Source organism: Mastomys coucha, unplaced genomic scaffold, assembly GCF_008632895.1.
Source record: "Mastomys coucha isolate ucsf_1 unplaced genomic scaffold, UCSF_Mcou_1 pScaffold11, whole genome shotgun sequence".
Classification (NCBI taxonomy): Eukaryota; Metazoa; Chordata; class Mammalia; order Rodentia; family Muridae; genus Mastomys; species Mastomys coucha.
Genome location: NW_022196893.1, coordinates 7,200,515 through 7,211,488, shown reverse-complemented (window position 1 = coordinate 7,211,488; position 10,974 = coordinate 7,200,515). Strand labels below are relative to the sequence as shown.

Below are 10,974 nucleotides of genomic sequence, written 5' to 3'. Positions count from 1 at the left end.
GTGGGGGGGTGGGGGAAGCTGACATAGGAAGCTAGTGTGTTCAAAACAACCTGGACCATAAAGCAAGACCCTCAACCATGAAGGGTGAAGAGGCTGGAGAGATGGCTCAGCAGGTTGCAAGGGCCTGGGTTCAGTCCCCTGAACACAGCCGCCGGTAACTCCAGCAGAGGCCTTTTTCTACTTCCACGGGCGCCTGCACACGAACTCATGCAGGCACACGCACGTACACAGACATTAATAAATAATCTTTTTTTTTTTTATGAAAGAAAATAGGGAAGAAAAATGGGAGCACTTGGTACAGTGCAGGTAATAACTGCTCATGACAATGCTTTCAATGTAGAGGCAGTCTGGTAAGAATGTCATCCCAGCGGGGTGGTAGCGCACGCCTTTAATCCCAGCACTTAGGAGGCAGAGGCAGGTGGATCTCTGAGTTTGAGGCCAGCCTGGTCTACAGAGAGAGTTCCCAGACAACTAGAGCTACACAGAGAAACTGTTTTAAAAAAACAAAGACAAGCAAACAAACAAAAAACAAACAAAACTGCCCAACGTGGGGGAGGGAGGCCTCAGAGGCATGGCCTTGGCTCTGCACTCCAGCCCCACCCTGAGGTACTCCTTGGCCTAGGCCTTACCTCCTCTGGAGCCACCACAGCAAGGCCTGTTAAGGATCTTGGCTGTAAGAACATAAATTACAGAATGAGTTCTACACTCGGGTCTACAGAGTGAATTCCAGGATAACCAAGGCTACACAGAGAAACCCTGTCTCCGAAAAAAAAAAAAAAAAGAACATAAAATACAGAGAAATGAGAGGTCTGTAAAAGTTCAGACAACAGATTCTAAATCTGCCCAAGGCAAATCCTATAGTGCTTAGAAAATGTTAATAATAGTCATGGCCTTAAAAACTAAGGTAGGAATTAAAGCACTTGGGAGGCAGAGGCAGGCGGATTTCTGAGTTCGAGGCCAGCCTGGTCTACAGAGTGAGTTCCAGGACAGCCAGAGCTACACAGAGAAAAAAAAAAAAGACATGCATGGTTACATTTAAACATCTTGAGGATTAAGGCCTAGATAGAGTATTCTGTGGTTAAGAGTACTGCTGCACTTTCAAAGGACCTGGGTTTGAGTCCCAGTACCCCTATGTCAGCTCACAGCCATCTGTAAAGCCAGTTCCACAGTATCAGATATACTCTTCTGGCTCCCTGAGCACCAGATATGCACATGCCTCACAGAAACACATGCACACAACACACCCACACCCATAAAATAAATGAAAACCAAAAAAGCAAAATCTTAGGGCTGGACAGATGGCTCAGCGGTTAAGAACATTGACTGCTCTTCCAGAGGTCCTGAGTTCAAATTCCAGCAACCATATGGTGACTCACAACCACCTGTAATGGGATTCGATGCCCTCTTCTGATGTGTCTAAAGACAGGTTCAGTGTACTCATATGCATAAAATAAGTAAATAAATTAAAAAAAAAAAAGAAAAAAAGCAAAATGGGTGGTGCATGCCTCTGATCCCAGCACTTGAGAGGCAGATCTATGAGTTCAAGGTCAGCCTGCTGTACTTAGTGAATTCTAGGTCAGTCAGAATTACCTAGTGAGACCCTGCCTCAAAAACACAAAAGCAAAAACAAGGAACAAGCAAGCAGAACTAAGCCTCTGGACTCTTAGGGCTGAAGACGCAAAGGTGTGACTCATAAAAGTGAAGAAATTTAAAATTAACCTGCATCCTAGCTGAGACTCTCATTCGAGTTTATCTTTAGATTCCCGGGGTTTCGGGTTTCTCAACAGTCAGCTTTCTCAACCAATCCTGAGTTACTATCCTGCTCCCATCTTACAGGCTTTACATCCACAGGAGAAGGGATGAAAACCTAAGTTCAGAGCGCTACCTAGTGTTAAAGGTTCAGACAGCATAAGGCACAGATCAAACTAGACTCCAGGAAAAGAACGTCTGTGTGCTCCATCCTTGCGCTTCTTGGGATTTTACTGATGGGGGCAACCTTGGGGAAGGTGCTTGTTTGTAGCCTGGAACATCTAACAGCTAAATAGTGCTTGCTGCCAAAGGAGTTACTCGGGCTAGTCTTCACTAGGTATCTTGGAAAAACAGAACGCATTCACCTCATGGTGTTAAGACAAACACACACCTACAGCCTGAAACTCTGCTCCTAGATACATGTCCACCTAAGCGTGCACAGGGAAACTAGAAACAGAGGCAGTCTTCACTAGGGTGAGAAACCGCAAGAACCCACTTATCCCCTGCTAACAAATGAGTACCTTGGAGATGAACTCACTATCAATTTCACAGAAAAATAAGTCAGAGACAAAATGTTCCAGACTGTGCAATTTCTCTTTCCTTATACAACATGCAAAACAGTACCACGTTCTTGTGCAGGAAGCTGCCCTTCCTGACCTGGCAATGGCCCCTGGGCACTGTCGCCCATTCTTTGCTCTTCATCCAGGTGGGAATAAGGGCTGTGGCACCACTTACTGAAAAGACCAGTTACTGTCTGTACTGCTCCTGTACGTGAGCTGTACTCCAAGACAGAAATCTAAGAGCATCTCAAATCTGTATTTATGAAGGCGAGACGGATGTCCTCTAAGGTAGTCTGCAGAAAGAAACGAAGCACACTATGGACTGTTGCCGAGTAAAGAAAATTCTTTCTTGTATGCAGACATTTCCATATGACATGTCCAGAGAAAGAACATAGAGGAAAAAATGAAATATAGGTAAACACAGAGTACCTTCTGAAGTAGATGTCAATTAAAAACTCCTTTTCTTGTAATGAAATCAATAAAAGCATCACACAGTTAGCTGAAGGTTCCCAGTCAAATGCCGCGTGCGTGGTGCACTCACCTTTAATGCCAGCATTTAGGAGGCAGAAGCAGGGGGGGCACTCTGTGAATCTGAGTCTAGCCTGATCTACAGAGAGAGTTCTCAGACAGCCAGGTAGGCTACATAGAGAGACTGTCTCCAAAAAAAGAAAAAGAAAAAAAAAAAAAGTATCCAGTCAAACAAACACTTGCCTGATCCTGAATGGTGCACATCTCAGATAACGTCACACAGTTAGAATAGCCATTCTGAAGCCATGCAGTTTCTGCTATGGTTTTATATTTTCACTATCAATAAATTTTTATATACTTATCCATCTTACCCATGGAAACCACCAGCCCCAAGAAAACAACCAACAAAACAAAAACAAACAAACAAAAAAACAATGGCAGAGTTAGAACTAGAAAAATAACTTACTTTTCATTTGCCCTTGCACAACTCATGTGTCCTTTCAACTGAATCCCAATCCACTGGTGAACTCTTAAATGTTAACACGCACGCACACACCCTAAAAAAAAAACACTACCAAGAAAAGTCTACTTCTGGTGCCTTGAGCCACTGTCAGGAAGAGCCCAGGCAACAGGATGTTCTGAACCTCGCATCTAATGGGACCCAAGGTGACCTGTGATGGTTTGTATATGCTTGGCCCAGGGAGGGGCACTATTAGGAGATGCAGCCTTGTTAGCGGAAGTGTGTTACTGTGGGCGTGGGCTTTAATACCCTAGTCCTAGCCGCCTGGAAGCCAATGCTCTGCTAGCAGCCTCCAGACGAAGATGTAGAACTCTCAGCTCCTCCTATACCATGCCTGCCTGGATGCTGCCATGCTCCTGCCTTGATGATACTAGACTGAACCTCTGAACCTGTCAGCCAACCCCAATTAACTGTTTCCTTTTTAAGACTTGCCTTGGTCATGGTGTCTGCTCACAGCATGACTAAGGCATGACCATGGCCACTCTTTCCTGACCTCTGACAGGGCATGAATGGAATTCACCAAACCACAAACCCACATGTACAACTATAATTATCTTTATGAAACTTACTGCTAATCAGGTAAGTCTCCCTTAAAAACAGGAAACTGGGGGCTGAAAGTGTTATTCAGAGGGAGAACACTTATCCAGCATGTGTGGAACCCTAAGTTCTAAATCTGTGGTGGTCTGGTTGGGAATGGCCCAATAGGCTCATAGATTTGCATGCTTAGCCCCCAGTTGGTGGAAGAGTTAGACAAGGATTAGGTGTGACCTTGTTGGAGGAGGTGTGTTACTGGGGACAGGCTTTGAGGCTTCTAAAGCCTGGGTCACTTCCAGTTATCAAATGTCTGCCCATGAGCATTTGCTCTCCATTGTCCCCCACCTCCAAATAAACCTCTTCTTCTGATAAGTTCTACCTTGGTCGTGGTGTCTTATCACAGCAGTAACTAAAACACAGTTCAGTTGCGAAGAACGCCAAGCTCAAACACTACCACTAACAGTGATTCAAAGAAGGATGTTACGGTCATCCAAACGATGGGCATTACCCTGGTACTATCCCACACTGGACATGCTACAGGCTGCCAGGCTCCCGGCACAGGAGGCACTCACCAGCTGAGTTGATGATGTGTCTCAGGATCTGCAGGGTCCCCACTCGGAGCCTCTCGTTGTTGGTGTCCAGCCTGGGCAGTAAGAAGGCCAGCAGACGGTCAGGAGAGCAGCAGGCTGCAGGGCAACATGCGCATCAGATACTGTCTAACAGTCTCTTTGCTCCCCGCTTGCACCCTAAGCTCGTCAGGACTGAGTTTGTTCACCTTGGTCATTCTGTAGCTAGAGCGAACGTCCCAGGACAGGGAAGGCCAAACACACTGTGGGGAGCGTGGGAGACTAAACTCCCTGCAGTCAATTTCCCCAGTGTTTCTTTGAGTGGCTGTATAAAGTGAAGGGTCAGACTAGGGGACTCTGACACAATGGGTAGCACCACCTGTGAGACTCAGACCTGGGGTCACCAGGACCAGTGGGCTCATTCCAACTTAATTCATAGGGAGCTCACGAGGGACCCCTCAGAGATCCTCCCGCTTCGGGACTGGCCTGCAGCTAGTGAACAACTTGCAAGCACTCAGACCCTGACCTTGTACAGACCTCTAACTTGGACCTCTATCACTGCCAATTGGAACCTTTTAGAAATTACCTTGGTGAGTTCTCTCACCTTTGTGAACCAGTTAAAACTGGCCCTCCCTCCCCCTACACTCTGGGCCAGTGGAACCAGTCTCCCAGCCTTCTTCCCCCCACCCCACCCCCGCTCTAGGTGGGTGCTGATGTCACTGGTCTTCAGCGGCTGGCAAGTCCCAAGCCTCTACTTGACCCCCAAGCTGGCAAGCAGGCTGAGACAGGATACAGGCACCAGGGACGGATCTGGTAGACCAGGCTCTGACTGATCTAGACCAACAGGTTCCAGGTGACACACTGTAGCAGGAGGGTCAGGTAGTGCCAGACTGATGACCAGAGTCAGGCAGCCGCTGGCAGGGATGCGAATGTGGATGTGAGTCGAGAAAGGAATGTGTAGAATGAGAGGCAGAAGCCTCTAGACCGAGATAAGCAGAGCTATACTATCACACACATTTCAATGAAGATCAGTACTCGCAGGCTGTAACCGAGACCAAGCCTCTCCTTGAGGCCCTACCACCTCCTCAGCCTGAGCCAAAAAGCCATTACCGGCCTCAAAGAGGACAGCAGACCAGGCTGGCAGACGACTGTAACTCTGGTATTTGGGAGCCCGAGGTGGAAGGATCATGAACTCAAGGCCAGCTGAGCCAAAAGGATAGTGAGATCCTATGTTGGTTTTGTGTTGTTTTTTAATAAATAACAACAACAACAACAACAATAACAATATAATAGGCAAGCGGCTCAGACATGTCCCCCGAGGCTTCCTTATACAGAAGCCAACACCTGGGCCACCACTTACCCAGCACCGTGAAGCAGCGAAGCACCTCCTTCTGGCTGTTCATGACCAGGGGGCTCGAGGACTCCACAGGTACACAAATCTGCTCCGGGAGACAGGACAGAGGTTATGGTGACAGATTCTTGTCACGTCAGAGCCCTCCTGTGCAACAGGTAGGTGGCTCGACCTCACCTAGGGGTGCTGGAAAGGATTTTGTCATTGTTGTTTTTGTATTTAAAAATTTTTAAAGGGGGGGCTGGAGTGATGGTTCAATGGTTATGAGGTCTAGCTGCTCTTCCAGAGGACCCGGGTTCAATTCTCAGCACCCACATGGTGGCTCACATCTGTAACTAGAGCCGCAGAGGACTCAAAGCCCCTTTTGATCTCTGTGGGTACCAGGCACACGGTACACAGATAAACAGGGTAGCCAAACACCAATCATACAAAATAAAGTAATTTAAAGATCCACTTGGCTATGTCATGTGTGTGAATGAATGTATGGCTGGAGTCCTTGGAGATTGATGGCATGGGAAAGACCCTCGGACTACGGTTGGACAGTTGTGAGCTGTCATGTGGGTGCTGGGAATCAAACCCAGGTCAGTCTGCAAGAGCAACAACTATTCCTAACCACTGAGCCATCTCTCCAGCCTATGCTTTTGTTTCTTTTGAAACATGATTCACGTAGCCAAGACAGGCCTTGAACTCTTATCTTCCGGCCTTAGTCTCACTGTTGTAAGCATGTGCCACCGCCCTTGAAGGGGTAAACAGCATTACAGTCCTGCTACAGTATTAGTGCTGGTTGGTTGGAGTTTCTTTTCTCATTTTTTTTTTTTTGTGTGTGTGAGATTTATTTATGTCTGTGAGTACACTGTTGCTGTCTTCAGACACACCAGAAAAGACCCCATTGCAGATGGCTGTGAGCCACCATGTGGTTGAACTCAAGACCTCTGGAAGAACAGTCAGTGCTCTTACCCACTGAGCCATCTCTCCAGCCCCTTCATTTTGGTTTGCTTTTTGAGACGGATTCTTTCTACATAAGCCTGGCTATCCTAGAACTTACTATGCAGATCAGGCTGGCCTCAAATTGACAGAGATCTGCCTGCTTCTGTCTCCCAAATGCTGGGATTAAAGGCATGTGCCACCACTCTCAGCCTGGTAAGTTCTTTTTAAAAAGATTTCCTTGGGCTGGCGAGATGGCTCAGTGGGTAAGAGCACTGACTGTTCTTCTGAAGGTCCTGAGTTCAAATCCCAGCAACCACATGGTGGCTCACAACCATCTCATAATGAGATCTGACACCCTCTTCTGGTGCGTCTGAAGACAGCTACAATGTACTTATTTATAATAATAAATAAATCTTTGGGCCTGAGCGAGTAGGATTGACCAGAGCGAGCAGAGGTCCTAAATTCAGTTCCCAATAACCACATGAAGGCTCACAACCATGCACAGCAGCAGTGTACTCATATACATAAAATAAATAAATAAATCTTAAAAAAAAAAAGATTTCCTTATTTTTCAGCCTATGACTTTGTCACATGCCTTTGTATGTGACAGTATGAGGCCAGCCTTCTGGCCTATAGGGTGAATTCCAGGACAGCCAGGACTACAGAGAAACCCTGTCCTGAAAAAACAAAACAAAATTTACTTTATTTGATATGAGTTTTATTTTGTGTGTGTGTATGTGTGTGTGTACCAAATGTGTGCCTGGTGCCAGCACCAGATCTTCTGGAACCACAGGTCATGAGCCAACACATGGATGCCAGAAAGCGATCTCAGGTCCTGTGGAAGAGCAGCAGCTAAGCGAACCCACTGCCTCTCCAGCCCTCCCACATCACTAAGTTCTTTTTATTTATTTATTTATTTGTTTGTTTATTTTGGTTTTTCAAGACATGGTTTCTCTGTGTAGCCCAGGCTGTCCTACAACTCGCTCTGTAGACCAGACTAACTTCGAACTCAGAGAGAGATCTGCCTGTCTCTGACTCCCAAGTGCTGGGACTAAAGGCGTGTGCCACCACCAGCAGGCTCAATAAGTTCTTTTTATAAAAAGTATTCACTTGCCAGGCAGTGGTGGCGGGGCAGAGGCAGGCGGATTTCTGAGTTTGAGGCCAGCCTGGTCTACAGAGTGAGTTCCAGGACAGCCAGGGCTACACAGAGAAACCCTGTCTCATAAAAAACCACACAGACAAAAAGTATTCACTTACTGTCATTATGTGTGTGTGTGTGTGTGTGTGTGTGAGAGAGAGAGAGAGAGAGAGAGAGTAGGGGGCATGAACTAAGGTACCCAGGTAGAGACCAGAGAACACCTTGATGGAGTCAGCTCTCCTACCCTTATGTGGGTTGCAGCGTAAGTAGCACCTTTGCCATGGAGCTAGCTCATGAGCTCAATAGTAAGATGTCACTGTAGGCCCCGCTGAGGTTGGAGGATGGGGCAGTTTGATTCCCTAACTGACAACTTTTAGATTCTCCCCTGCTGTAAAATGATTGTCAGCCAAACAGCCAGATACCTACCCTTAGGCACCCTCCACGGACACCATGAGGAAAGCATACACTCTGGTTGCTTGCTCTGGCTCTTGAAGCTACAGACCATGTCAGAACTATTTCAAAGGCTACACTGGACCTTCTGTTATAACAAGGCTTAGAGAACACTAATGATCCTGCAAGCACTTCTACCTGGGTCGGAGAGGAAACATGTCCTCTGGTGGCCTACCAGAGAGCAGGTGCTAAAGGGCCAAGGCTATGATTCCTATGAACACAAGCCTTTTATTAGCAAAGGAACTTGGCTGTGATTGGTTTAAACACCTCTCTTCTGGTGAGACTACATGGATACGTTTAAAATACCTGAGTCATCTGGTGAGTCAACTGAGAGGCACCCAAATGCTCTGTGCAACATGGGGCCCAATACAAGGCTTCCCTTGAGTGAGCATTTCTGGCTTGCTTTTAGTAATTGTGCCAAGGTGACAGGAAGCCATAACAGGAAGCCATAGCAGAGAACGCATCATGGCAACAAGGGTGGGCCGAGCAGCAAAGCAGCAGCAGCCATGGCCGAGTTCAAATTGCTCAGGCAGCTGGCGGCTTACAGCTGTTACTTTTTCTTTCTTTCTTTCTCTTTCTTTCTTTTTCTTTTCTTTTTTTTTTTTTTTTTTTTTTTTGGTTTTTCGAGACAGGGTTTCTCTGTATAGCCCTGGCTGTCCTGGAACTCACTCTGTAGACCAGGCTGGCCTCGAACTCAGAAATCCGCCTGCCTCTGCCTCCCAAGTGCTGGGATTAAAGGCGTGCACCACCACCACCCGGCTCTTCCTACTCTTTTGTTAACAAAGTTTCACAGATCCATGCTCCCTCATTGGGACACACTGTACCCAACAGCTTTCTCAGTCTTCCTGACCCACAGAGAAGATGCCCAGCCAGATCATCTCTCAGAGAAGTACTTCCTGCAATGGAATCTTGTGTCTCAGGGCACCCCATGTCTCTCCTCTCCTGCCCGGTTCCTGAGGTAACCAAGGCAGCTTCAGGCCTCTGCTTACCACTTAGCAGCCATGCTGAAACTCCCTGAGACCTCCTGAGCCAGCCCTCAGTGCCACACTCAATCCTTCTGGATGCCCACATCTGCTGCCTCCATGCAAGAGTTCCTGCATGTGGTGATTTGAGTGAGACTCATAGGCTCATATGCTCGAGTACTTTCCCAGTTGGTGGAACTGTCTGGGAAGGATTAGGAGGTGTGGCTTTGTTGGATCAAGTGTTGTCCCTGAGGGTAGGCTTTAAGGTTTCAAAAAACCCACATCATTTCCAGTTAGCTCTTTCTGCCTTTGTGATGGCTCATCATCTTGGTTGTCAACTTAACTACATCTGGAACCAACTAAAACGTAAACAATTGTAGACTGGAGAAATGGCTCAGCAGTTGAGAGCATAGACTGCTCTTCCAAAGGACCTGGGTTCAATTCCCAGCACCCATATGGCAGCTCCCAACCCTCAGTAACTCCAGGTCTCAGGGGTCTGACATCCTCTTCTGGTCTCCACAACTACTTATGAAGATATTCATGCAAGCAAAACATCTATACATATAAAATAAAAAAATAAAACAAGCAGCTGGGCTTGACTATGAAGAATTTCCTTGATTATATCATTTGAGGTGGGAAGATCCACACTGAATCCAGCCACACCTTCAGGTAGCAGGTTACATAAAAGGCCACAGATAAATGAGGGCTTTGCTTTCTTCCTGCTTGCCCTCATTCTCTCTAGAAAGTTTATCTGTCTTATTCCTGAGGCATTCCTTCGCTGGTATCAGAATTCCAGCACAGGCTGAAGACTGGCAGCTCGCTAGCACTGGCAGCTCGCTAGCACTTCCTCGGGACTGACTCCAGCATCACAGGGACACCCAGTCTCACGGACTGAGCAACTGCTGGATCCCCGGCCTTTCTGTCAGAACACAGTCAGTGTTGGAGTCCTCAGATCACAGCCTGTGAGTCATGCTAAGACAGACGTGCACACATGCAAGCACACACGCACGTGTGCACACACACACACACACACACACACACACAGACACACACACACTCTAACAGTCCTGATTCTTTAGAGAACCCTGACTAATACTAACACGACCTCCTCCTTGTAGATCACGATATGAGCTTCCAGCTGCTCCTGTCACCAGGCTCTTGCCCACCACCATGGACCCTCTCTGAAACTTCTGTTTTTTTTGTTTTTTTTTTTTTTTTCTTCTGAGACAGGGTTTCTCTGTGTAGCCCTGACTGTCCTGGAACTCACTCTGTAGACCAGGCTGGCCTCGAACTCAGAAATCTTCCTGTCTCTGCCTCCCAAGTGCTGGGATTAAAGGTGTGTGCCACCACTGTCTGGATTCTCTGAAACTTTAAGTCCTACTAAACACTTTCTTTTACAAGGTGTCATAGTATTTTGTCACAGCAATAGAAAAGAAACTAATATACTGCACTGCACAGAGGATGCCTGGAGCCTGGAAGCCACACCCATGTGATGCTCAGGAAGCCCACTCCATAGCCATGTGGCTGAAGCGCCTATTTCAAATGACGCTCTCCGTGCTCCCCACCAGATCTGTCACCCCAGGTACTCATCTCCAGCCTACCTGAGCATGAAGAGCCACCAAGAGGGCATCAAGCTGAACCTCCAGTGTGCGGCTGCTCACATTCACAGCTGCCACGAGAATTTGCCCCAGGCTCTATTCAAGACAGGGAGGAGATGGCTTCAGCCCACCTTCTGCCCCATGTGAGGGA

The 10,974-nt window shown here is 47.2% G+C and overlaps 1 protein-coding gene across 9 annotated transcripts in view; it reads right to left on the bottom strand.

Moving 5' to 3' along the window:
- The window catches only part of Mroh1 (maestro heat like repeat family member 1), a 75,445-nt gene that overhangs the window by 34,808 nt on the left and 29,663 nt on the right, over positions 1-10,974 (bottom strand). For 5 of the 9 annotated variants that reach the window (XM_031347387.1, XM_031347399.1, XM_031347400.1 and 2 more), the window contains exons 10-13: positions 10,827-10,919; positions 5,758-5,836; positions 4,404-4,517; positions 630-671 (exon numbers count right to left, since the gene is read on the bottom strand). In XM_031347387.1, the coding sequence (XP_031203247.1) occupies positions 630-671; positions 4,404-4,517; positions 5,758-5,836; positions 10,827-10,919 (328 nt within the window). The remainder of the gene's footprint in view (positions 1-629; positions 672-4,403; positions 4,518-5,757; positions 5,837-10,826; positions 10,920-10,974) is intronic. The other 4 variants (XM_031347408.1, XM_031347416.1, XM_031347424.1 and 1 more) reach the window with 2 other exon arrangements.